This window comes from Nerophis ophidion, linkage group LG01, assembly GCF_033978795.1.
Source record: "Nerophis ophidion isolate RoL-2023_Sa linkage group LG01, RoL_Noph_v1.0, whole genome shotgun sequence".
Classification (NCBI taxonomy): Eukaryota; Metazoa; Chordata; class Actinopteri; order Syngnathiformes; family Syngnathidae; genus Nerophis; species Nerophis ophidion.
The window spans coordinates 41,644,383-41,672,359 of record NC_084611.1 but is presented as its reverse complement, the minus strand read 5'-3'; the positions used below and the strand labels follow the sequence as shown (position 1 = coordinate 41,672,359).

The following is a 27,977-nucleotide window of genomic DNA, read 5'->3' as shown; positions in this document are numbered from 1 at the left end:
TGAAAACGTCAGTATGATGACGCGTATGATGACGCGTGCGCGTGACGTCTCGGGTTGTAGCGGACATTTTGTTCCAGCCTCGTTCCCACCTATAAGTCGTCTGCTTTAATCGCATTATTACACAGTATTCTGGACATCTGTGTTGCTGAATCTTCTTCAATTTGTTCAATTAATATTTTGTAGACGTCAAAAAACAAAGATGTAGGTGGAAAGCGGTGTATTGCAGCTGCCTTTAGCAACACAAACACAGCCGGTGTTTCCTTGTTTACATTCCCGAAGGTGAAGCTTTACTATGGAACAGAGCGGTCAAGCGAACATGGTTCCCTAGCACATGTCAACCGGCAGGTTTTGGTGACAAAATTGTGGTAATAAGTCGGCTCTTACCGTAGACATGAGCGGAGCTTGCGTCGATCCTCGTGCACCTGTCAAAGAGGCAGCTGCGACTCTCTTGCCTCCTCCGACCGGCCGCCCCCGAAAGTGGGATACTTCCACCGTAGAGGAGGGGGGAAAAAAGCTCAGCCCGACCCCAACGGCTGCCCTCGCTTCGCCTTGTCGAGAAACGTGGCTTCCCTCAGAGACACTGGCGGTCACCACACCCGTGGCCCCTCTCCTCCTACTTTCAGGTACGACTATATAATCTCACCAAAACACTAATAACACAATAAGCAGATAAAAGATTTTCCAGAATTATCCTAGTAAATGTGTCTAATAACATCTGAATCGCTCCCGATGCCCCCTCTTTTTATTTTTTTCTAGTCCTTCACTCTCACTATCATCATCCACAAATCTTTCATCCTCTCTCAAATTAATGGGGAAATCGTTGCTTTCTCGGTCCGAATCACGCTCACTGCTGGTGGCCATGATTTTAAACAATGTGAGGATGTGAGGAGCTCCACAATCGTGACGTTTGCTACTTCCGGTACAGGCAAGGCTTTTTCATTAGCGACCAAAAGTTGCGAACTTTATCGTCGATGTTCTCTACTAAATCCTTTCAGCTAAAATATGGCAATATCGCAAAATGATCAAATATGACACAGAATGGACCTGCTATCCCCGTTTAAAAAGGAAAATCTCATTTCAGTAGGCCTTTAAGTCTACCTTTGTTGATCACTTGTTCTGGTTTCATTGTTTGCGTCACGTTCTGACTAAGTAAGTGTTCTTGTTCCATGCCATAGCTTTTGTTTAAGTCTTTGTTTCATGTGTGTTTAGGCACGCTAGTCTTTTTGTTATTCGCCTGTGTTTTGGTAACTAGGAGATTTAAGTTAATAAATCAAATCTTACCATCACGCTGTATTCCGGAGCCGTCCATTTTGCATTCCTGGAGAACAAAACACCGACCCGACCACGCCAACACGTGACACAGTTCAAGTAAATGTGTTGGTTTTCTGACACGGACTTGTTTCTTCAGCTTTGTCCACATGTTTAAGTCATGACTTTGGGAAGGCCATTCCAAAACATTCATTCTAGCCTGATTTAGCCATTTATTTTTTCATTCTCCCATTTATTTCCTCTAAAACAGCAGTTCCATTGGCAGCAAAACAGACCCACAGCCTAATACTAATACTACCATGGTTGACGGTAAAGATGGTGTTCCTGGGATTAAAGGCCTCACCTTTTCTCCTCCAAACATATTGCTGGGTATTGTGGCCAAACAGCTCCAGTTTTGTTTCATTGGACAACAAAGATAAGACCTTCTGAAGGAAAGTTCAGTGGTCAGATGAAACAAAAATGGAGCTGTTTGGCCACAATACCCAGCAATATGTTCGAAGGAGAAAAGGTGAGAACCTTAATCCCAGGAACACCATACCTACCACCAAGCATTGTGGTGGTAGCTTTATGCTCTGGGCCTGTTTTGCTGCCAATGGAACTGCTGCTTTACAGAGAGTAAATAGGACAATGAAAAAGGAGGATTACATCCAAATCCTTTCGGACAAGCTAAAATCATCAGCCCGGAGGTTTGGTCCAGAACAATGACCCCAAACACACGTCAAAAGTGGTAAAGGAATGGCTAAATCAGGTGTGGAAAACTTGCGTTTCCGGGTTCCCCGGACCACCCCGCACGGACATGACAGTCTTTTATTAGATCGCAATTTTCGCCAGTCCTGATGTGTGTGTCCGAATTGGTGAGTTTTGAAAGATTTTAAGGGGGTTAAATTATAGCTCAAAGAGCCAAAAAATAAATTGTTAGGAAACTTTTGTTTTGAAGGGGTTTTTGCCAACTTCCTGTTGATTTCTGCTGAAGGATGTCACTTTATGAAATGTAGGTCTAAGTCAGACCTACATAGAGGTTTTTTGTTTCATGTCTCTACGACATTCCTAACGGAAGTTACAAGCAGTTTTGTCTGTACTTTTTCCTAGGGGGCGCTAGAGCGCAATTTTGAGTTTTGTTTTTTTTTGTTTTTTTATTAGATGGCAATTTTCCCCAGTCCTGATGTGTGTGTAAGATTTGGTGAGTTTTGAAGCATGTTAAGGGGGTCAAATTACAGCTCAAAGAGGCCGCAGTATAATAATAATACAACCTTAGAAATACAATAGGGTCCTTGGGGACATTCGGTCCCTAATAAAGATTTCTACACATAGAAGTAATCATCAGCTTAAAGTGCCCTCTTTGGGGATTGTAATAGTGATCCATCTGGAATCATGAACTTAATTCTAAACATTTCTTCACAAAAAAATAAATCTTTAACATCAATATTTATGGAACATGTCCACAAAAAATCTAGCTGTCAACACTGAATATTGCATTGTTGCATTTTTTTTTTCACATTTTATGAATTTACATCCATAAGTATTATTCAATAAATATATTTATAAAGGATTTTTTAATTGTTGCTATTTTTAGAATATATTTAAAAAATCTCACGAACTCCTTGGCATACCTTCAAGTACTCCCAGGGGTACGCGTACCCACATTTGAGAACCACTGCCTTACTGTACCTCAAAATGAAGCCAATTGCTATCTCAAAACTGGGGTCTGTACTCAAGCGTGACTATGGCGCACCGCGTCCCAGTTGGTACACTTCACACATCCAAAGGCATGAAGAAAATCCTCAGCAGAGACCCGCCGAGGGGCATTTGCATCTGCCCGCCGTGCACACCCCCGCGCCCACTCCCGATGCCACGCACATCCACATAGCCGACGCTGGCAAGCGTGCATGATTGTCTTCTTGTGTGATTGATCGCACGGGCAAAAACAAGACATGACCCGGAGCGGAAGGCACACAATGTGTGAATGGGCGACGCACGTTTTTTTTTTTTAAATGTATTTTTGTTCTGCGCAGTTTTGCACAGCCAGCGGTGCTTCGGCATCTTAAACAAGCGGGGCCGCTCAACGCTCGGCTGCTTAAATCTTGCCGCCGACCCGCGGCGACTTGCCTGCCGCATCGCATGAGAGGAGACCAGGATGTGACAAAGGGAGCGCACTCTGGTCCCGTGTGATCAGCTGGCACCTCGACTCACCTTTTGTCCGCCGCGGCGAGGTGGGAGGGCGTGCGGGAATGAGCCCCCTTTTCAAAAAGCGCCTCACGAGATGACGCAAGGCGGAGGCAAGCGTACCTTTGCGTCGAAGGCGTGCTTGAAGATTTGACACAGGGTTTTGGCGTAATCCTGAGATTTTCCCGTCTCGGTGGCGAACAGGATGGTCGCCTTGACTCTCTTCGCCATCGCCTGACCCATCAGCTTGGCGGAGAATTTCACCGCCCTGCAAAGAAAAAACCAAGACACATGGGACAAAAATACACGTTCTTTATAAGTTTTCTCCTACTGGCCCAGCCATTTGCCTTTCTTTCTGTCTGGCCTTTTATTAATATCTCCATATTTTTGGGCCATGTCACGATACACAAAATACAAACCCCGTTTCCATATGAGTTGGGAAATTGTGTTCAATGTAAATATAAACGGAATACAAGGATTTGCAAATCATTTTCAACCCATATTCAATTGAATGCACTACAAAGACAAGATATTTGATGTTCAAACTCATACATTTTTATTTTTTTTTGCAAATAATAATAAACTTAGAATTTTATGGCAGCAACAAGTGCCAAAGTAGTTGGGAAAGGGCATGTTAACCACTGTGTTACATCACATTTTCTTTTAACAACACTCAAACGTTTGGGAACTGAGGAAACTAATTGTTGAAGCTTTGAAAGTGGAATTCTTTCCCATTCTTGTTTTATGTAGAGCTTCAGTCGTTCAACAGTCCGGGGTCTCTGCTGTCGTATTTTACACTTCATAATGCGCCACACATTTTCCATGGGAGACAGGTCTGGACTGCAGGCGGGCAAGGAAAGTACCCGCATTCTTTTTTTACGAATCCACACTGTGGTAACATGTGCTGAATATGGCTTGGCATTGTCTTGCTGAAATAAGCAGGGGTGTCCATGAAAAAGACGGCGCTTAGATGGCAGCATATGTTCTTCCCAAACCTGTATGTACCTTTCAGCATTAATGGTGCCTTCACAGATGTGTAAGTTACCCATGCCTTGGGCACTAATGCACCCCCATACCATCACAGATGCTGGCTTTTGAACTTTGCGTCGATAAGTCTGGATGGTTTGCTTCCCCTGTGGTCCAGATGACACAATGTCGAATATTTCCAGAAACAATTTTAAATGTGGACTCGTCAGACAACAGAACAATTTTCCACTTTGCATCAGTCCATCTTAGATGATCTTGGGGCCCAGAGAAGCCAGCGGCGTTTCTGGATGTTGTTGAAAAATGGCTTTTGCTTTGAATAGTAGAGCTTTAACTTGCACTTATAAAGTAAAGCCGCTGCTCCTCCACATCGAAAGGAGCCAGATGAGGTGGTTAGGGCATCTGGTCAGGATGCCACCCGAACGCCTCCCTCAGGAGGTGTTTAGGTCACGTCCAACCGGTAGGAGGTCACAGGGAAAACCCAGGACACGTTGGGAAGACTATGTCTCCCGGCTGGCCTGGGAACACCTCGGGATCCCCCGAGAAGAGCTAGACGAAGTGGCTGGGGAGAGGGAAGTCTGGGCTTCCCTGCTTAGGCTGCTGCCCCCGCGACCCGACCTCGGATAAGCGTAAGAAGATGGATGGGCCTGTGGGATGTTCCAAATAAGTGTTTGATGAGCATTCCTCAACTTTATAAGTATTTATTGCCACATTTCCCAACGTCTTTGTCACGTGTTGCTGGCATCAATTTCTAAAGTTAATGATTATTTGCAAATAAAAAAATGTTTATCAGTTTGAACATCAAATATGTTGTCTTTGTAGCATTTTCCACTGAATGTTATGGGTCACACTCCTGCTTCCTCTCTTCCTGCTATGTCTCCTCCTGCTGGGCGTCCGGACAAGCACACCACGGGCCACTCCCACATGTGCTCTCTCTCCGCTGCGGGCGTGCCTCCTCGCACCTGCAAACACTCACCAAACTACACACCTGCCTGTGATGAGCGAGCTGCCTTCAAGAGCGGACGCAGCCTGAGATCCGACGCGAGAACGTAGCTTCACGTACCCAGTACAGTAAGCCCACACGTATCTAGCTCCTCTGCATGTGCAAACTATTTCCCTGTGCTCATTCCCTGTTGTGCTCATTGTCTCCTGTGTTGTGTCGTCTTCCAGCCTCCCGCCATCCTTCCTTGTCGTCGAGTTGTGTGTCTCGTCACCTTGGACCTCCCGTGGATTTTCCCTTGCCTTCCTGGACATCGACCTCACGCCTGCCTAACGACCACGAAACCAAGCTCCTGCCCTTGACCATCTGCCTGCTCCCCGACGTTCGATTCCGCCTTGCTCCTTGCTGGACTTCCGCCTGGATCCCAACACGCATCCTCAACACCCTCTGGCAACCATACTCAGATAAGTCTCACACTTCGTCACACTACATCTCTTTGGTTAAATACACATCTCACTCACACACTAAACTGTCATTAAATACGCTGACAGCTAACGACGTCATCGTTCCTCTGCCGTCTTCTTCTCCCGTTGTACCGTCACAGTACGTTCTCGCCATGTCAGAACCAGACGGCAAAGACGCGGCACGTACCCCGCTCCCCTCCCGAGGCTCCCCGGTACCAAGTGTCGCAGCCATGCACACTGCACTCCAGCAGCACCAAGAGCGCTTTTGTGTTCTTGAGAATAAGCTGGATGCTGCTTTTGCTAGCATGTTGGCTCGACTGGACTTGATCTCCCCAAGCTCTGCCGCTCCCCCGGAGCGCGTACTAGCCGCCCCCGCCGCGGCAGCCCCCACACAGCCCCCGTCTTCCTGCGAGCCGAAGATCGCTAGCCCTAAGGCTTTCGAAGGGGATTTTGAGTTATGTCGTGGTTTCCTGGTCCAGTGTGATATGGTATTTCGTCATCAGCCCTCCCGGTACACCTCTGACGGGGCCAAGATTGCCTTTATTTTTTCTTTATTGACCGGAAGGGCTCTCCAGTGGGCCACAGCAGCTGTGGACCACAACCTTGGCCTCAGCATGAATTATGATGCTTTTCGCACGGAGTTTAGGGCAGTTTTTGACCATCCCTCCGATGGAGGAGACGCCGCCTCACGTCTACACTCCCTTCAGCAAAGTTCTCGTTCTGTGGCAGATTACACTCTTGAGTTCCGCACCCTGGCCGCAGACAGCGGGTGGGATAACAAGGCCTTGTTGAGCGCCTACCGTCGAGGCCTCTCCGACGAGATCAAGGACGGATTGTTGCGGGACCAACCTGCCTCCTACCAGGACCTCATTCAGCTGGCCCTACTGATGGACAAGAGACTCAAGGAACGAGCGGCTGAACGAAGACTTTCAGTCCAGGAGAGGACCAGAAGGCCGGTGTGGGGGAACCGTACCGTTTCTTACTCTCCTAGCGCGGCCAGAGGTGGGGATAAAGGCGCCCACTTGGTGGACCAGTCTGGGTTTCTCCCTGCACCAACCAGCGGGATGGAACCCATGCAGTTGGGCAGGACTCGACTGGCCACGGAGGAACGGGAAAGGAGGTTCCGTCAGCGCCTCTGCCTCTACTGTGGTTGTGCGGGTCACATGATCGTGACCTGCCCCACACGACCAAAAGACCAGGCTCACAAGTAAGGGGAGTACTTGTGAGCCACACCACCTTTACCCGGAGCCACTGTGACCCTGGTATCCTTTTCCCCGCAACATTGTCTTGGGAATCAAGAGGACTGAAGGTGGGAGCGTATGTGGACTCAGGAGCAGATGTTAGTTTTATGGACCGTAATTTTGCCTGTCAGGCCGGGATTGAGCTTCTGCCTCTGGACAAGCCTTTACCAGCTCAGGCCCTGGACGGGCATCCCCTGGGTCCCATCACCCACCGTACAGCACTGCTCACACTAACCCTGTCCGGCAACCACACGGAGCAGATTAGCTTGTTAATCCTCAATGCCCCTATCGCTCCTCTTGTCCTCGGCCGTTCATGGCTTCGCCAGCATGACCCCCATATTTCCTGGATCTCTGGTAAGATCCTATCCTGGAGCACGGCATGCCATGCTAACTGTCTCAAGGCAGCATCCCCTGTCTCGGAGAGCCCCAAACTTAAGTCATCCCCATCTGACCTGTCTGGGGTCCCCGCGGTTTACCATGACCTTGCAGCTGTATTCAATAAGGCCCAGGCACTATCTCTACCCCCGCACAGACCGTACGACTGTGCCATTGATCTCGTACCTGACGCAGTACTTCCTTCTAGCCGCTTGTACAACCTGTCCATACCTGAGAAGAAGGCTATGTCTAACTATATTACGGACTCACTCTCTTCAGGTATCATCACTCCCTCCAAGTCACCGGTAGCCGCCGGATTCTTCTTTGTCGGCAAGAAGGATGGCTCCCTACGCCCTTGTATCGACTACCGAAGACTCAACGCCATCACAGTCAAGAACCGGTATCCCCTTCCACTCATGAGCTCCTCCTTTGAACCTCTTGCTCCTGCAACTGTCTTCACCAAGCTTGACCTCCGCAATGCTTACCATCTTGTCCGGATTAGGAAGGGGGATGAGTGGAAGACAGCCTTCAACACGCACCTTGGCCACTTCGAGTACCGGGTCATGCCCTTCGGCCTGACCAACGCCCCAGCTGTTTTTCAAGCTCTAGTTAACGACGTTTTAAGAGACATGCTCGACAAATTTGTGGTTGTGTACCTGGATGATATTCTGGTCTTCTCTCACAACATGCAGGAGCATCAGCAGCATGTCCGACAGGTCCTACAGCGCCTCCTCGAGAACCGCTTGTTCGTCAAGGCAGAGAAATGTGAATTCCATTCATCTTCTGTAAACTTCCTTGGCCACATCATCGAGAAGGGTAACATCAGAGCCGACCCCAAGAAGGTCAAAGCGGTTATGGAGTGGCCTCAACCAAACACCCGTACGGAACTGAGGCGATTCCTAGGCTTTGCAGGATTTTACCGTCGATTCATCCTCAACTTCAGTAAGGTAGCTGCACCTCTCCACGCACTAACATCTACGATCACTGCATTTAGGTGGAACAAGGAGGCAGACGTGGCGTTCCAGAACCTCAAGAGGAGCTTCAGTTCCGCCCCCGTTCTCGTACACCCTGACCCGGATGTGCCGTTCACGGTTGAAGTGGACGCTTCTGACTCCGGGATTGGGGCAGTCTTGTCCCAGCGTTCCAGTGGGAGTAATGTGTTGCACCCTTGTGCATTCTTTTCTAGACGTCTCTCTCCAGCTGAGAGAAACTACGATGCTGGGAACCGAGAACTGTTGGCAGTCCACGAGGCGCTGGTCGAATGGCAACACTGGCTGGAGGGGGCCAAGCATCCGTTCCTGGTCCTGACCGACCATCGCAACCTCATTCACATCCGATCCGCTAAAAGACTGAATGACAGGCAAGCTCGCTGGGCACAATTTTTCTGTCGATTCGATTACACTCTCACCTACAGACCTGGTTCACGCAATGGCAAGGCGGACGCTCTTTCTCGAATATTCTCAGAGGAACCTACCGTTAAGTCTACTTCCGAGACCATCCTTCCCCCTAACCGCATCATCGGGATGGTAACTTGGGAGATCGAGGGCCTGGTCAAGACGGCCTTACGTTCTGACCCTGGTCCCGGAATCGGACCCCCTAATAGGCTGTTCGTCCCAGAACCTTTAAGGGCCAAGGTACTTGATTGGGCTCATTCTAGTGTGTTTACCTGTCATCCCGGAGTCCATAGGTCACTAGGCTTTATCCGACGCCGTTTTTGGTGGCCTTCCATGGAGGCGGATACCCGGGAGTTTGTCGCCGCCTGCAGCGTCTGCGCCCGTAACAAGGCAAGCCACAGCCCTCCTGCCGACCTCTTACACCCTCTTCCCATCCCCAATCAACCTTGGTCCCACATTGCTGTTGATTTCATCACGGGACTTCCCACTTCTAGAGGTAACACCACAATCCTCACTATCGTCGACAGGTTTTCCAAGGCAGCACACTTTATTCCTTTGCCCAAGCTTCCATCCTCTGCTGAAACCACAGACCTGCTGGTCCAGCATGTGGTCAGGATCCACGGGATCCCCTCCGACATAGTCTCTGATCGTGGCCCTCAATTCATTTCTCGGGTCTGGCAGGATTTTTGCAAGGGCATTGGGGCCACGGTCAGTCTGACTTCCGGCTACCACCCCCAAAGCAATGGTCAAGCAGAGAGGGCCAACCAGGGGGTGGAGACCATGCTGCGCTGTATGGCTGCGCAACAGCCTAACTCCTGGAGTAAGTTTATTCCATGGGTGGAGTACTCTTTCAACTCCTTGACCTGCGCAGCTACGGGTATGTCTCCATTTGAATGCTGGCTGGGATTTCAACCTCCCTTGTTTCCCTCCCAGGAGATCGAGGTGGCAACTCCTTCCACCCAGGCACACCTGAGACGATGCCGCAGAGTGTGGAGGTCCGCCAGTGCTTCCCTATTGAAGGCATCTGTTAGGATGTGTCGCAATGCCAACCGGCGGCGCATCCCGGCTCCCGACTACCAGCCCGGACAGCAGGTCCTGCTTCGGGCCAAGGACCTCCACCTCCCGATTTCCTCCCAGAAACTTGCACCACTTTTTGTTGGACCTTATACGGTCAAATCGAAGATCAACCCTGCTGCTGTACAATTGGATCTTCCACATTCCATGAGATCTCATCCTGTCTTTCATGTCTCCCAGGTCAAACCTGTTGTTAACAGTCCCCTGTCCGCCCCCACCCCCGCTCCTCCCCCTCCTAGAGTCCTCGAGGATGGGGACCAAGTCTGGACCGTCAAGGAGATCCTCAAGGTTCGGCGACAGGGGAGGGGTTGGGTCTACCTTGTCGACTGGGAGGGCTATGGCCCTGAAGATAGGTCCTGGGTACCAGCCTCTTACATCGCCGACCCCTCCCTTATCAAGGACTTTTACAGAGCGCACCCCGAAGCTCGCCGGGAGTCTCGCGTAAGAGGGGGGGTGCTGTTATGGGTCAAACTCCTGCTTCCTCTCTTCCTGCTATGTCTCCTCCTGCTGGGCGTCCGGACAAGCACACCACGGGCCACTCCCACATGTGCTCTCTCTCCGCTGCGGGCGTGCCTCCTCGCACCTGCAAACACTCACCAAACTACACACCTGCCTGTGATGAGCGAGCTGCCTTCAAGAGCAGACGCAGCCTGAGATCCGACGCGAAAACGTAGCTTCACGTACCCAGTACAGTAAGCCCACACGTATCTAGCTCCTCTGCATGTGCAAACTATTTCCCTGTGCTCCTTCCCTGTTGTGCTCATTGTCTCCTGTGTTGTGTCGTCTTCCAGCCTCCCGCCATCCTTCCTTGTCGTCGAGTTGTGTGTCTCGTCACCTTGGACCTCCCGTGGATTTTCCCTTGCCTTCCTGGACATCGACCTCACGCCTGCCTAACGACCACGAAACCAAGCTCCTGCCCTTGACCATCTACCTGCTCCCCGACGTTCGATTCCGCCTTGCTCCTTGCTGGACTTCCGCCTGGATCCCAACACGCATCCTCAACACCCTCTGGCAACCATACTCAGATAAGTCTCACACTTCGTCACACTACATCTCTTTGGTTGAATACACATCTCACTCACACACTAAACTGTCATTAAATACGCTGACAGCTAACGACGTCATCGTTCCTCTGCCGTCTTCTTCTCCCGTTGTACCGTCACACTGAATATGGGTTGAAAAGGATTTGCAAATTATTGCAGTGTTTCCCACAGGTCAGGCATCTATTTGTGGTGGTGTGGTCAAGCGGGTTGGGGGGATGGGGGGTGGGGTCATGCTAGCGCCGGCGGCGATGACCAAGAAGAACACGGAGTTGGAATATAATTACATTACTTTATGTACATATTTATATACAGATTTGAACAATTAGTTATTCACTGAAATATATTTATAATCGTGGTTCTTACAAAAAATATATAATCTTATAAAAGATAAAAGCTCCCTACACTTAACTATCTGTTTCCTACTGGCTGCAGACTTTGCACCCTTTGTTTTTTCTACTTGCCCGACTTCTTAAATCTACTTGCCCCAATATTTTTATTTGTCCTGCCTAGGTTTTTTTCTGGCTGTGTAGTGCTCATGGCTTATATCTTACTAAAATCCTTCCCGCTGACTATTTACAACAGTACACAGTATTTATTATTATTATTATCTATAATTACATTTAAATGGCATTGCATACATGTAAAATTAAATGCTATTTCACATTGTTTGACCAGTAGCAGTTACAACCATCTGAACAGGTCAGCCACCTGTTTAAAGCCTGATCACAGTTGAAATCTTGAAATGAAGGGCCTTTAATGGCTAAAACATTAACCTGGACACCATTTCAACAGCTGGTTGGCTCAGATTGTATTCTTTTCAATGCAATCACATGCTGCAGTGGACAGTGCACAATTTAGCTTTCAGTATTAATCAGACATGTGATTTGACCACAATTATGGGACGGCGTGGCGCAGTGGGAAAGTGGCCGTGCGCAACCCGAGGGTCACTGGTTCACATCCCACCTAGAACCAACCTCGTCACGTCCGTTGTGTCCTGAGCTAGACACTTCACCCTTGCTCCTGATGGGTGCTGGTTGGCGCCTTACATGGCAGCTCCCTCAATCAGTGTGTAAATGTGTGTGTGAATGGGTAAATGTGGAAGTAGTGTCAAAGCGCTTTGAGTACCTTGAAGGTAGAAAAGCGCTATACAAGTACAACCCATTTATTATTATTTATAATTAAAAAGGCGCACAGCCAGGTCCAGGTTTTTCACCAATTTAACATGCTAAAATTAACAAAGACAGCACAATTTGAAGAAAATATTTTAGTATTAGAGACATGAAAACATCATTAATAGAACATACATACCCAATTATCCTAATGAATCATTGTATATGGTTCAGTCCCAACAGTATTTAGTCACTAATATTTACAACTTGTGTTCATTTCACATCCAAAGGTTGATCAGTGTTATCTACAGTTTATTTACAGTGTTACCACATTACTTCAGTTCACTTCTTTTAAAAAGACAGAAATGTAGAAGTCAATATTGCCTCAAATATTTTAAAGTGGCAGGGAAGTTAACAACGCGCATAAAAACGGAAACGGAAGTGAAAGTTTCAAAGTAAACGGTTTCAAAAGCAAGAGTCTTCACTAAAATTGAAACAATAAAAATTATAATAATAGACCGTAAAATTATTGTAAAACCGTGATTGATAACACAGAACAATTCCCATTATATATCAATAAAAGTTGTCTAAGTCTAAACTGACGGACTGGAGAAGTCCGCCAGCACTAGCTAGCTTAAATGCTAACACGAAAACAATACATCAACGTCTTTTTCCGATAAATAACGACATACCCCAATATGAGAGAGTATAACCACATAACTGTGTCAGCAATTAAGACATTAAACTGCGCACATTAGAGCCACATGACGCAGCAGGCCTGTGAGCTCAAGACAGTGATCGATCGATCGATACTGAAGCAACGACAACTGGAAGTTGATTAACATGACGTCACCGAAACCGGACAGGGCACTCCCAGCAAACGTGTCTTTCGTTGCAAAAAATGAGAACAAAAACTTTAACAAATTAAAAATGAAAGATTTGCATGTACAAACATTCAAATAAAAACTATTTTTATTTGAGTGAAAGCGTCCTTTCTGTCGAGAACCAACATCGTTCACATTTACTTTTTTTTTCCCCCCCCCGAGATGAAAAAAGACGGAATTCCGACTTTAGACGGAAAAATCACATGCCTGATTAATGCAGTACCTGAAGCACCGTCTGCACGTGTGTGTATTGACAACAGGGTTATAACCGGGAGACGTTAGCTCGTCGGTATGGTAACAGATGACTGTTACTGCGTGCGTCTGCCCAGGTCCCGAAAATAAAAATTAAGAAAATCCCGAGTCGGTGCTGCACACTGCACAGGTTCGGACCACTTTTGAACTTGTTTGCCAAGACGTCTTACCCTCGTATTTTGATCCAGTCGGTCCATTATTCCTTTACTTCGTCGTCTTCTTCTTCTTCTGACCCACCAGGTGAATTAAGTGCAATTGGCGGCGTTACAATGCATAGTAGGTTACCGCCACCAACTGCATCGGAGTTGTAACTAAAACTACGGTCGAGCGAGTCAAAAGCCGAAAAATCTATTTGTGGCGGCCGTAATTCTTTCGTGGCAGGCCGCCACAAATAAATGAATGTGTGGGAAACCCTGCATTGTATTCCGTTTATATTTACATCTAACACAATTCCCAACTCATATGGAAATGGGGTTTGTAAAAAGACAAGCTCGGTCCTGCAAATGACCCCCAAGGCCAGACTTAGGACACCATTGCTCTCATATCCTTCTCTGTGGTTCGAGCTTCTCTGACCATGCATATGTTACCGACATGCTAAACAGATGAGAGTGATGGATGTTCGATTCAGTAAGCAGCCGACGAGGCGGATGGATGACAATTGTGATTACCCAGCTTGTCATATCCTGGAGGCAATTACTCTAACAGTGCACACTCCGAGAACGCCTGTACGCACAAGCGCACACCCCTAACAAAGGTGTGATTACCCCCCCACCCCGGAGCACTGATTGAATACACTTCACAGTCGAGTACACGCATCTTCACAAAAGTGATTGTTCCCCGCCTCAGATCATCTCGTGCTATGCATCAGTCATTTTCTGTAAAGCAGGACAAATGTTCAGCGTCGGTGCACACTCACTTGGCAAGCTTCTTGAATCCGATGGCTCTTTTCTTGGTGGGCGTCCCATTGACGCCTTTCCACACGTGAGTATTCCAAGGATCCGCCTACAGCAGAGAGAAAGGCAGACCAGCTGATTCACATGCATGTTGCTTTGGCCTTCACTGCGAGGGGAGACCACTCACCTGGTACTCAAAAGAGGGCGTGAGGCGGTAGTTAAGCATCTCCTGGTGGAAGACGGGCGTGACGCTTCCCGACATGGGCGGCACGATCCACACCCAGTCTCCGGGACAACCCCCTCGCACCCGGTACTCGTTCTCCATGTGCTTCATGAAGGACTCGGTGGCCGAATGATGGTCCACAATGGTTACTTTGCAGATCTAAAAGCGGAGGAAGCGCCGGTTTATGAAGTTCAGAATTTAAATCAAGTTAAAAAGGAACTGCATTATTAGGGACCGAATGTCCGTTTGGGACAGAGGACCCTATTGTATTTCTAATGTTTTATTATTATTATACCACCGCCTCTTTGAGCTGTAATTTGACCCCCTTAACATGCTTCAAAACTCACCAAATTTAACCCACACACTTCAGGACTGGCAAAAATTTCGATCTAATCAAAAAACCAAAACCCAAAACTCAAAATTGTGCTCCAGCGCCCCCTATGAAAAAACACAGAAAACTGCTTGTAACTTCCGTTAAGAATGTCGTAGAGACATGAAACAAACACATCTATGTAGGTCTGACTTAGACCTAGATTTAATACACTGACATCCTTCAGCAAAAATCAACAGGAAGTTGGCAAAAACCCCTTCAAAACAAAAGTTTCCTAAAAAATGTAATTTTTGCCTCTTTGAGCTGTAATTTGACCCCCTTAAAATACTTCAAAACTCACCAAACTGGTAACACACACCAGGACTGGCGAAAACTGCGATCTAATAAAAAAACCTAACCCCAAAACTCAAAATTGCGCTCTAGCGCCCCCTAGGAATAAAACAGACAAAACTGCTCCTAGGAAGAAAACAGACAAAACTGCATGTAACTTCCAGTAGGAATGTCGTAGAGACATGAAACAAAAACCTCTATGTAGGGCTTACATAGACTTACATTTCATATATTGACAACCCCCAGCAACAATCAACAGGAAGTTTGCTATTCCCCCTTCAAAACAAAAGTTTTGTAAAAAACGGTCACCTTTTTTCAAACATTATCTCCTCTGAGCGCGTTTGTCGTGTTGGCTTCAAACCACCACAGGAGAGAGATTAAACACTTCTGATTAAAAGTTGATGAAAGAGTTTTAATTACTGCTACGGTTTTGATTTTATCAGCCTTCAAAGAACCGCTGCGCTGAAAACCATTTCAATGATGGCTGCCGTGCGCAGACACAGTGAGGGAGACGTTTTTTTTCCCTTTTTTTCCCCCATACAGTCTGTTGTTGGTGTGCACGCACCAACATTCGTGAGGGAGGAGCTGTGTTCGTCTATACCAAGATGGCTGCCTGGTGCCGTAGCTAAGCCGGTATGCTTTAAAGTTGTCGTTTGCCTGCATATCGTAAAAACAACTGTCCAACATTTTACAACTAATTGTAAACTTATAGGTGCCGACGATCAGGGCCGAGTTGCGACGAGAGAGTGTGTCGATGTTATGATATTACGCCGAGTTGGTAAGTCTATCTGTTTGCTAATAGTAGCTACTATCCATCCATCTTCCAACGCTTATCCGGGCTTGGGTCGCGGGGGCAGCAGCCAAAGCGGTCCCGTCCATCGCTGCTTACATCTTTAATATATGTGATTGGTATTAGCCCAACTTGTTAAGGTATGATCAGTATTAGATTAAGCAGCACAAAACCCGCCTAGTTGGCATATATTAAACTACTTTGGATTGGTTTTAGCCTATTTAATGTTCAAGATGATGTTTAAGTTTCAAGTTCATTCACAATACAATATAACAAATACAATAGTGGTGAATGTCATCATTTAAAGATGTTGGTACGTGATGTACAATGTATGGCCTATTTTAAAACTTTGTTCATATATAAGGCGCACCACATTATAAGGTGCATAGAATAGATGCTACAGTAGAGGCTGGGGTTACGTTTTGCATCCTTTAGATAGAGCTGTGCTAAAGGGAATGTCAACAAAACCGTCAGAGAGTTCAGTCAAACTTTATTAATAGATTACAAACCAGCGTTCTGACAACTCTGTTCACTCCCAAAATGAATAAACGGCTGTTTTATTATTTTCCCTGAGGTATATGGTATTTCGTTTATCTTTTAACAACAGCAAGGTACAACTTGCAGTGAAACATTTATATCACGTAGTGGAGGGGAACTATTCCTCGATTCAATAAACACGCACAATACCAAAGACTATAAAAATGGGACTCATTAACTCCCTGCTTGGCACTGAGCATCAAGGGTTGGAATGGGGGGGTTAAATCACAAATGATTCCCGGGCGCGGCACCGCTGCTGCCCACTGCTCCCCTCACCTCCCAGGGGGTGAACAAGGGGATGGGTCAAATGCAGAGGACACATTTTGCCACACCTAGTGTGTGTGTGACAATCATTGGTACTTTAACTTTAACAAAACAGTCTGATACTGTTACGGTAAATCCAACGTTAGTGCAATCACAATATAGTAACACTGGAAATAGTGCAAAGCAATAACAATATATCAATAACTCAACATTGCTCAAACGTTAATGTCACACAACACACAAAATAAACATGTAAAGCTCACTTTATTAAGTTATTCCTCATCCACGAATCCCTCGAATTCTTCTCCTTGCATGTTCGAATCAAACATGCCCCAAGAGGTCTTACAACTACGATAGCCAACCGCCAAATTCATTTACCCCAGTAGAAGAAGCGCGGCGCATGCTGGGATATATGAATGCGCGAGGCGTGCCGTTTTCATTTCCATTTGCGTCTATGTAAAGACCCCAAAAAGGCTCCTATTGAGAGACATGATTTCAGGAAGGCAGGAATTGTCACTGAACTGCTAGATGACAGCAGCGACACTGACTTCATTAATGATGTCTTCAACAAGACGGAGCCGTCTCCGTCTTGTTGAAGACATCATATATCCCAGCATGCACCGCGCGCTTCTTCTTCTACGGGGGAAAATGAAGTCGGTGGCTGCTTACCATAGTTGCGAGACCTGTTGTGGCATGTTTAATTCGGACACTGAAGAAGAATTTGAGGAAAAACTTAAGGTGTGACATTATTGTTTGAGCAACGTTGAGTTATTGATATATTGTTATTGCTTTGCACTATTTCGAGACGTCATAAATGGAGTCAGTGTCGCTGTTGTTATCTAGCGGTTCATAGACAATTCCTGCCTTACTGAAATCATGTCTCTCAATAGGTGCCCTTTTGGGGTCTTTACATAAACACACAAAAGGAAATGAAAACGGCACACCTGGCGCAGTCATATACCCCAGCCTGCACCGCGCGCTTCTTCTCCTACAGGGAAAAATGAAGTCGGCGGCTGCTTACCGTAGTTGTGAGACCTGTTGTGGCTCAATATTGGTCCATATATAAGGCGCAACGGAATATAAAGGGCACTGTCAGTTTTTGAGAACATTTTTGGTTTTTAGCTGTGCCTTATAGTGCGGAAAATACGGTAGTTGGTATGTACCGCTTCTCTCTCATTCTCCAAAATGGCCAGGTTTTATTTCTGTGTATTCCAGACGGAAAAGTCACATACTTGCTTGTAGAAGAAAGAAGACTCACCTGGAAGCTGTAGAGAACAGCGATGTTGACTTCTACCAGAGCTTGGTCTTTCCAGAGGGAGGACGTCTTCCTGGTGTCCAGGGCCATCTTGTTAGCGACATCCTGCAGAAATAAACTCACAATAAAGGCGCTTGCTTTTACTTGATGTTTCTTGTTTTGTTGCTCTGTTTCTCTTGTTTTTTATACCACATCCTGAACTGCTGCAAAATGGAAAAACGCCATCAGAATTAAAGAGTGTGGGCAAATACTTCGCTCTAATGTATTGTGGGAAAGCTTGAACAAAACAGCATGTGTTTTATCCGAACAGCCTTCACTCTACAATTTGCAGAGCCCGTGATACATCATCATCTCATTTAGTGAATGAATAACGCGGCGATGTTACGAGTTAAGCTTTGAAAGTGGCAAACAAACAGAATGCCCCGAGTCCAATTAGCAAGCTCCATTTTCAGGGAGACGAATCCACCAACAATGTGCTTTATTCACAGTTGTGCTTTTAGCTGTCAGGAGAGCTAAAAATGCACTGCAAAAACTGAAATCTAAGTAAGATGAAATATCTCAAATAAGGGTGATGTTTGCTTATTTTCTGTCTGATAAGATCATTCTTCTCACAAAGCAGATATGATGTTAGAGTGTTATACTTGTTTTAAGGGTTTTGGTCCTAAATCAGGGGTCACCAACCTTTTCGAAACCAAGAGCTACTTCTTGGGTACTGATTAATGCAAAGGGCTACCAGTTTGATACACACTTAAATTGCCAGAAATAGCCAATTTGAACGTCTGGCAGAGTCTCCTGTCAGAGAAAGTTTCAATTCCCACCTCCGGAAGAACTTCGAACATGTCACGAGGGAGGTGCTGGACATTGAGTCCGAGTGGACCATGTTCCGCACCTCTATTGTCGAAGCGGCTGATCGGAGCTGTGGCCGCAAGGTAGTTGGTGCCTGTTGGGGCGGCAATCCTAAAACCCCTTGGTGGACACCAGCGGTGAGGGATGCCGTCAAGCTGAAGAAGGAGTCCTATCGGGTCCTTTTGGCTCATAGGACTCCGGAGGCAGTGGACAGGTACCGACAGGCCAAGCGGTGTGCGGTTTCAGCGGTCGCTGAGGCAAAAACTCGGACATGGGAGGAGTTCGGGGAAGCCATGGAAAACGACTTCCGGACGGTTTCGAAGCGATTCTGGACCACCGCCCGGCGCCTCAGGAAGGGGAAGCAGTGCACTATCAACACCGTGTATGGTGCGGATGGTGTTCTGCTGACCTCAACTGCGGATGTTGTGGATAGGTGGAAGGAATACTTCGAAGACCTCCTCAATCCCACCAACACGTCTTCCTATGAGGAATCAGTGCCTGGGGGATCTGTGGTGGACTCTCCTATTTCTGGGGCTGAGGTCGCTGAGGTAGTTAAAAAGCTCCTCGGTGGCAAGGCCCCGGGGGTGGACAAGATCCGCCCGGAGTTCCTTAAGGCTCTGGATGCTGTGGGGCTGTCTTGGTTGACAAGACTCTGCAGCATTGCGTGGACATCGGGGGCGGTACCTCTGGATTGGCAGACCGGGGTGGTGGTTCCTCTCTTTAAGAAGGGGGACCGGAGGGTGTGTTCCAACTATCGTGGGATCACACTCCTCAGCCTTCCCGGTAAGGTTTATTCAGGTGTACTGGAGAGGAGGCTACGCCGGATAGTCGAACCTCGGATTCAGGAGGAACAGTGTGGTTTTCGTCCTGGTCGTGGAACTGTGGACCAGCTCTATACTCTCGGCAGGGTTCTTGAGGGTGCATGGGAGTTTGCCCAACCAGTCTACATGTGCTTTGTGGACTTGGAGAAGGCATTCGACCGTGTCCCTCGGGAAGTCCTTTGGGGAGTGCTCAGAGAGTATGGGGTATCAGACTGTGTTATTGTGGCGGTCCGCTCCCTGAGCTTGGTCCGCATTGCCGGCAGTAAGTCGAACACATTTCCAGTGAGGGTTGGACTCCGCCAAGGCTGTCCTTTGTCACCGATTCTGTTCATAACTTTTATGGACAGAATTTCTAGACGCAGTAAAGGCGTTGAGGGGTTCCGGTTTGGTGACCGCAGGATTAGGTCTCTGCTTTTTGCAGATGATGTGGTCCTGATGGCTTCATCTGACCGGGATCTTCAGCTCTCACTGTATCGGTTTGCAGCCGAGTGTGAAGCGACCGGAATGAGAATCAGCACCTCCAAGTCCAAGTCCATGGTTCTTGCCCGGAAAAGGGTGGAGTGCCATCTCCGGGTTGGGGAGGAGATCTTGCCCCAAGTGGAGGAGTTCAAGTACCTAGGAGTCTTGTTCACGAGTGGGGGAAGAGTGGATCGTGAGATCGACAGGCGGATCGGTGCGGCGTCTTCAGTAATGCGGACGTTGTACCGATCCGTTGTGGTGAAGAAGGAGCTGAGCCGGAAGGCAAAGCTCTCAATTTACCGGTCGATCTACGTTCCCATCCTCACCTATGGTCATGAGCTTTGGGTCATGACTGAAAGGATAAGATCACGGGTACAAGCGGCCGAAATGAGTTTCCTCCGCCGGGTGGCGGGGCTCTCCCTTAGAGATAGGGTGAGAAGCTCTGCCATCCGGGAGGAGCTCAAAGTAAAGCCGCTGCTCCTCCACATCGAGAGGAGCCAGATGAGGTGGTTCGGGCGTCTGGTCAGGATGCCACCCGAACGCCTCCCGAGGGAGGTGTTTAGGGCACGTCCAACCGGTAGGAGGCCACGGGGAAGACCCAGGACACGTTGGGAAGACTATGTCTCTCGGCTGGCCTGGGAACGCCTCGGGATCCCCCGGGAAAAGCTAGACGAAGTGGCTGGGGAAAGGGAAGTCTGGGTTTCCCTGCTTAGGCTGTTGCCCTCGCGACCCGACCTCGGATAAGCGGAAGAAGATGGATGGATGGATAGCCAATTTGCTCAATTTACCTTTAACTCTATGTTATTATTAATAGTTAATGATATTTATCTTTGTGGAAACACTGATCATCTTAATGATTTATCACAATAAATGTATATAGAAACAGATAAATATAATTTAAAAAAAGGTATTTCTGTCTGTCATTCCGTCGTACATTTTTTTTCCTTGTACGGAAGGTTTTTTGTAGAGAATAAATGATGAAAAAAACAATTGAACGGTTTAAAAGAGGAGAAAACACAAAAAAATTGGAAATACAATTTTGAAACATAGTTTATCCTCAATTTCGACTCTTTAAAATTCAAAATGCAACCGAAAAAAAGAAGAGAAAAACTAGCTAATTCGAATCTTTTTAAAAAAAAAAACAAAAAAAGAATTTATGGAACATAATTAATCATTTTTCCGGATTAAGATTAATTTTAGAATTTTGATGACATGTTTTAAATAAGTTAAAATCCAATCTGCACTTTGTTAGAACATATAACCAATTGGTCCAAGCTACATATATATATATATTGGGACGGTGTGGCGTAGTGGGAGAGTGGCGTGCGCAAACCGAGGGTCCCTGGGTCAAATCCCACCTCGTCACGTCCCTTGTGTCCTGAGCAAGACACTTCACCCTTGCTCCTGATGGGTGCTGGTTGGCGACCTGCATGGCAGCTCCCTCCATCAGTGTGTGAATGTGTGTGTGAATGGGTAAATGTGGAAGTAATGTCAAAGCGCTTTGAGTACCTTGAAGGTAGAAAAGCGCTATACAAGTACAACCCATTTATTTATTTATTTATATTTCTAACAAAGACAAATCATTATTTCTTCTAGATTTTCCAGAACAAAATATTTAAGAGAAATTCAAAAGACTTTACAAGATTTGCCAGAATAATTTTTTTGAATTTTAATCATAAATTTGAAGAAATATTTCACAAATATTCTTTGTCAAAAAAACAGAAGCTAAAATGAAGAATTTAATTAAAATGTATTTATTATACTTTACAAAAAAAAAAAATATTTACTTGAACATTGATTTAAATTGTCGGGAAAGAAGAGGAAGGAATTTAAAATGTGTTTAAAAATCCTAAAATCATTTTTAAGGTTGTATTTTTTCTCTAAAATTGTCTTTCTGAAAGTTACAATTAGCAAAGTAAAAAAAAAAAAAAAAATTATTTAAACAAGTGAAGACCAAGTCTTTAAAATACTTTCTTGGATTTTCAAATTCTATTTGAGTTTTGTCTCTCTTAGAATTAAAAATGTCGAGCAAAGCGAGACCATCCATCCATCATCCATCCATCATCTTCCGCTTATCCGAGGTCGGGTCGCGGGGGCAACAGCCTAAGCAGGGAAAGCGAGACCAGCTTGCTAGTAAATAAATACAATTCAAAAAATAGAGGCAGCTGACTGGTAAGTGCTGCTATTTGAGCTATTTTTAGAACAGGCCAGCGGGCGGCTCATCTGGTCCTTACAGGCGACCTGGTGCGCGCGAGCACCGCGTTGGTGACCCCTGTCTTAAATGATCTCAGTAAGATATCACAGCTTGTTGCTGAGATTGTTGGTGAGGGAAGTCTTGTCTTGGTTTTTTTCTGTCTTGTGATTTGCATGTTTTATTTAGAAAAGCAACTCCTCTTGTTTCAGATCACAGGCCGCTCCTCTTGTGTCACCAGTCTGATGTCATCCGAGACCCTTGATTGTTTCTACCTGTTTCCCATTACCCTCATGTTCCATATAAGCTCACGCCTCCCCACGAGCTTTCGTGTCAGTCTGGCGTCCAAGTTCATTTTCACGTTCGTGTCCATGCCTTGCCTCTTCCCACGTCTACTCCCTTGGAACAAAGAATCCCACGCTGTAATTTTGAATTTAACTTTTTTTCCTCCTCAGAGCGACTTATGTAATCTAGCCTTTGTTCATCCGAAGTGGTGAGTTTAGATTTTTAGGGACCGGATGTCCCTTTGGGACAGAGGACCCCATTGTATTTCTAAGGTTTTATTATTACTATTATTCTTTATTATTATTATTATTATACCGCCGCCTCTTTGAGCTGTAATTTGACCCCCTTAACATGCTTCAAAACTCACCAAATTTGACACACAGATCAGGACTGACGAAAATTGCGATCTAATCAAAAACCAAACCCCAAAACTGCGCTCTAGCGCCCCCTAGGAATAAAACACACAAAACTGCTCCTAGGAAGAAAACACAGACAAAACTGCTTGTAACTTCCGGTAGTAATGTCGTAGAGACATGAAACCTCTATGTAGGTCTCACTAAGACCTACATTTCATTCATTGACATCCTTCAGCAAAAATCAACATGAAGTTGGCAACCACCCCTTCAAAACAAAAGTTTTGTAAAAACCTGTCACCTATTTTCAAACATTATCTCCTTTGAGCGCATTTGTTATGTCGGCCTCAAACTAGCACAGGAAAGAGATTGAACCCTTCTGATTAAAAGTTGATGAAAGAGTTTTTCTACCTGTTTCGGTTTTGTATTTTACGAGCCTTCAAAGAACCGTTGCGCTGATGCTACTGTCGCCTCAAGATGGCCGCTTAAAAGCAGGAAGCACCAGCGTGAACACACAATGCAGAGAAGGTAGGTACTGTGCGGGTAAAGATATGTTGACTGGGTGAAAGAAGGAGGCACCAGTTTGACTCCAGGATACAGAGAAGGTAGGTAATGTGCAGGTAAAGATATGTTGTCTGGGTGATGGCAGGAATCACCAGCGTGTATGGGTGAAAGAAAGAAGCACCAGGATGCAGGGAAGGTAGGTAAAGTGCAGGTAAACATATGTTGAATGGGTAAAGGCAGGGAATACCAGCAAAAGTTGGTCCCGTCCATTGCTGCATGCAGCTTTAATTTCTATAACCTTTTCTTCCTCAAAGTTTTTGAGTGATTTTTTGTTTACCTTTATTAGAGTAGAAATGTTTATAGTCATTTTTGTTCTTCCTCCTGTTGGAGCGTTTTATGTTAATTTTTCATAGCAGATACGACACTAATTATAGTTCGTCCTTTTTGTTGGTAATTTCCTCCTTTTTAAGAGTGATTTTCGGTTGATGCCTTTTGGAACTTTTTCCGCTGACAGTTTTCTTTTATTCATAGAATGCGTATTACTCTGGCGCTGGAGGTTTAAGAGTTTTTCAAAATAAAAGGTTTACTAAGAACCTTATCTCTGCATCAGAGTCCACTCCTTAATCCAAGCCTGACAATATCGAGTAAAACATGCTTGAAACTAGAATATCAAGTGTTGCAAAGCTGTGTCATCAACACTCACAAGTATAAAACTACTTTTTTTAAGTAATTATTTCTTATTTCAAGCATGAAAAAAAAAAGACTACATAATTGGTCTCATATTAAAACAGATAACAGCCAAATAAACTTTGCTGTTTTATTTTCAATGAAACAATAGAAAATACGTACTCATATAGTAATACAGTTATTTGTCAAAACGAAGGCTTATGGTGTGGTTTGTTTTCCCGGAATGCAAAGGAAGGTGACAGTACATGGCGTGAAGGTAAAGAAATAGAGACATATTTGAATTTATCTATTAAAAAAAAAAGTGCAAACTAAAGGCGCGCATAGGGCGGAGAACAAACTTGGCTAAAAAAAACTAATACTACCACAAAGGCAAAACTATGAATATGAAACAAAAGACATGCTAAACGTGACATGAATAAACAAAACTTACTTGGAAGGAAATGAGCAGCGCGATACATAACCAGATTGAACAGAGCATGGAGCAACAACAATGACGCCAGCCCCACTGCCTGGCAACTACAAGCTTAAATAATATTGACATGATTAACACAGGTGCGAGAGTCCTAAACAAATCAGGTGCGTGAGTGAAAATGAGTACAGGTGAACTAATCGTTCGTCATGGGGACAAAACAATGGAGCGTAAACAAGAACCAAAAAGAGTCTTAAGCCAACAGAACATAACGAAACAAAACGTGACCACAGAACATGACAGTATTAGGGAGAATGTACTTATTTTAAAGGTATTTTGGGGTTCATTGAGGTTAGCTAATTAGGGACCGAATGCCCCTTTGGGAAAGAAGACCCTATTGAATTTCTATGGTTATATTATTATTATTCTTTTTTATTCCGACGCCTATTTGAGCTGTAATTTGACCCCCTTAGCATGCTTCAAAACTCACCCAATTTTACACACACATCAGGACTGGCGAAAATTGCCATCTAATAAAAAACAAAACCCCAAAACTCTAGCGCCCCCAAGAAAAAACACGGACAAAACTGTGTGTAACTTCCGTTAGGAATGTCGTAGAGACATGAAACAAAAACCTCTATGTAGGTCTGACTTACACCTACATTTCATTAAATGACAACCTTCAGCAAAAACCAGCAGTAAGTTGGCAAACACTCCTTCAATTCAAAAGTTTCCTAAACAATGTCATTTTTGCTTCTCTGAGCTGTAATTTGACCCCCTTAAAATGCTTTAAAACTCACCAAACGGGACACACACACCAGGACTGGCGAAAATTGCGATCTAATAAAAAAACAAACGCCAAAACTCAAAATTGAGCTCTAGCGCCCCCTAGGAATAAAACACAGACACAACTGCTTGTAACATCCGGTAGGAATGTTGTAGAGACATGAAACAAAAACGTCTATGTAAGTCTCATTTAGACCTACATTTCATTCATTTACACCCTTCAGCAAAAATCAACAGGAAGTTGGCAATTACCCCTTCAAAACAACCTTTTTGTAAAAACCTGTCACCTTTTTTCAAACATTATCTCCTCTGAGCGCGTTTGTTGTGTCGGCTACAAACTAGCACAGGGAAGAGATTGAACCCTTCTGATTAAAATTTGCGGCACCAGTGTGACCCCAGGATGCAGGGAAGGTAGGTAATATGAAGGTAAAGATATGTTGAATGGGTAAAGGCAGGAAACACCAGCAAAAGTCGGTCCCGTCCAGCGCTACTTGCAGCTTTAATTTTACTTGTTTCGGAAAGTCTTGACAAGCCAAATTTTCTTGTACTATTGGTAGATATTTTTGCTAAGTTCAAATAAAATACCCCTCATTTTTGTACTTTTTATTCTTGTTTATGAACACTGACTTTTTGCAGCGTGCTCAATCCAACATACCTCTAGAATGTTGTAGCGGGAGCTGTCGCAGAAGTCCCTAACGCCGATCTCCGTGCCCATGTACCATCCGCTAAAGGGGCAGGCAGTGAAGTCCAGGCCGCCGATCTCCAGCAGCATGTTGGAGACGGCCGGCAGACCGTACCACTTCAGGTCTAGGTCCTTGAACCACTCATACCTGGGCAGAGAAAACGGCTAAATCATCTCCCGCTTGGCAAACGGGACTGGAGCCAAAACATGCATTAGCACAAAATAGGCCACTTTTGGTTCCCAAGCTGCCTTGCTGAACACCCTCTTTGCACCCCACTGGGAGACTGATCACATGGCTTTTAGACGTATTTCATTCCAGGAGCGAGCTTCTTCTCATGCGGTTGGGAGTCGTCGTTGGCGGCTACAGCCAACAAGGGCCAGTAGCCAGCTGACGAGGCCTTGCAACTAGCCCAACTTGATGGACAAAACACCATGTGAGAGGTCTGCGTTTGAGTCACACAGTAAGAGTGTTACTAAAACGGCCTTCTTTCATCTCCGTAGTATCGCTAAAATTCGTTCCATTTTGTCCACTGGCGACGCTGAGATAATTATTCATGCATTCGTTACATCTCGTCTCCATTACTGTAACATATTAATGGTATGTCTACCATTAAAATGTATATATATATATATATATATATATATATATATATATATATATATTACACTGGCTCACCTGAACTGGCTTCCTGTGCACTTAAGATGTGACTTCAATGTTATACAACTTACATATAAAATACTACACGGTCTAGCTCCATCCTATCTTGCTGATTGTATTGTACCATATGTCCCGGCAAGAAATCTGTGTTCAAAGAACTCCGGCTTATTAGTGATTCCGAAAAAAGTTTGCGGGCTATAGAGCGTTTACTATTGGGGCTCCAGTACTCTGGAATGCCCTCCCAGTAACACTTAGAGATGCTACCTCAGTAGAAGCATTTAAGTCCCATCTTAAAACTCATTTGTATACTTAAATAGACCCCCTTTTAGACCAGTTGATCTGCCATTTCTTTTGTTTTCTCCTCTGCCCCCCTCCCCTCTCCCTTGTGGAGGGGGGGCACGTCCGGTCAGTGGCCATGGATGAAGTGCTGGCTGTCCAGAGTCGGGACCCCGGGTGGACCGCTCGCCTGTGCATCGGTTGTGGATATTTCTGTGCTGCTGACCCGTCTCCTGTGGGGATGGTCTCCTGCTGGCCCCACCATGGACTGGACTCTCACTATTATGTTAGATCCACTATGGACTGAACTCTTACACTATTATGTTGGATCCACTATGGACTGGACTCTCACTATTATGTTAGATCCACTATGGACTGAACTCTTACACTATTATGTTGGATCCACTATTGACTGAATTTTCACAATATTCTGTTAGCTCCATTAGGGACTGAACTCTCTCACTATTATGTTAGATCCACTATGAACTGGACTCTCACTATTATTTCAGATCCACTATGGACTGGACTCTCACACTATTATGTTGGATCCAATATGAACTGAACTCTCACACTATTATGTTAGATCCTCTATGGACTGGACTTTCGCAATATTATGTTAGATCCACTATGGACTGGACTCTCACACTATTATGTTAGATCCACTATGGACGGGACTCTCACACTATTATGTTAAATCCACTATGGACTGGACTCTTACTATTATGTTAAATCCACTATGGACTGGACGCTCACTCTTATGTTATATCCACTATGGACTGGACTATCACTATTATGTTAAATCCACTATGGAGTGGACTCTCACTATTATGTTAAATCCACTATGGACTGGACTCTTACTATTATGTTAAATCCACTATGGACTGGACTCTCACTATTATGTTATATCGACTATGGACTGGACTATCACTATTATGTTAAATCCACTATGGAGTGGACTCTCACTATTATGTTAGATCCACTATGGACTGGACTCTCACTATTATGTTAGATCCACTATGGACTAGACTCCCACTATTATGTTAGATCAACTATGGACTGGACTCTCACACTATTATGTTAGATCCACTATGGACTGGACGCTCACACTATTATGTTAAATCCACTATGGACTGGACTTTCACAATATTATGTTAGATCCACTATGGACTAGACTCTCACACTATTATGTTAGATCCACTATGGAC

General features: G+C 45.5%; 1 protein-coding gene across 5 annotated transcripts in view; it reads right to left on the bottom strand.

Moving 5' to 3' along the window:
• nos1 (nitric oxide synthase 1 (neuronal)) overlaps positions 1 to 27,977 on the bottom strand; it is a 194,548-nt gene that overhangs the window by 61,444 nt on the left and 105,127 nt on the right. For all 5 annotated transcript variants that reach the window (XM_061903187.1, XM_061903196.1, XM_061903206.1 and 2 more), the window contains 5 exons: positions 25,812 to 25,986; positions 17,819 to 17,920; positions 14,273 to 14,467; positions 14,109 to 14,194; positions 3,556 to 3,700 (listed from right to left, as the gene is read on the bottom strand). In XM_061903187.1, coding sequence (XP_061759171.1) covers positions 3,556 to 3,700; positions 14,109 to 14,194; positions 14,273 to 14,467; positions 17,819 to 17,920; positions 25,812 to 25,986 — 703 coding nt within the window. The remainder of the gene's footprint in view (positions 1 to 3,555; positions 3,701 to 14,108; positions 14,195 to 14,272; positions 14,468 to 17,818; positions 17,921 to 25,811; positions 25,987 to 27,977) is intronic.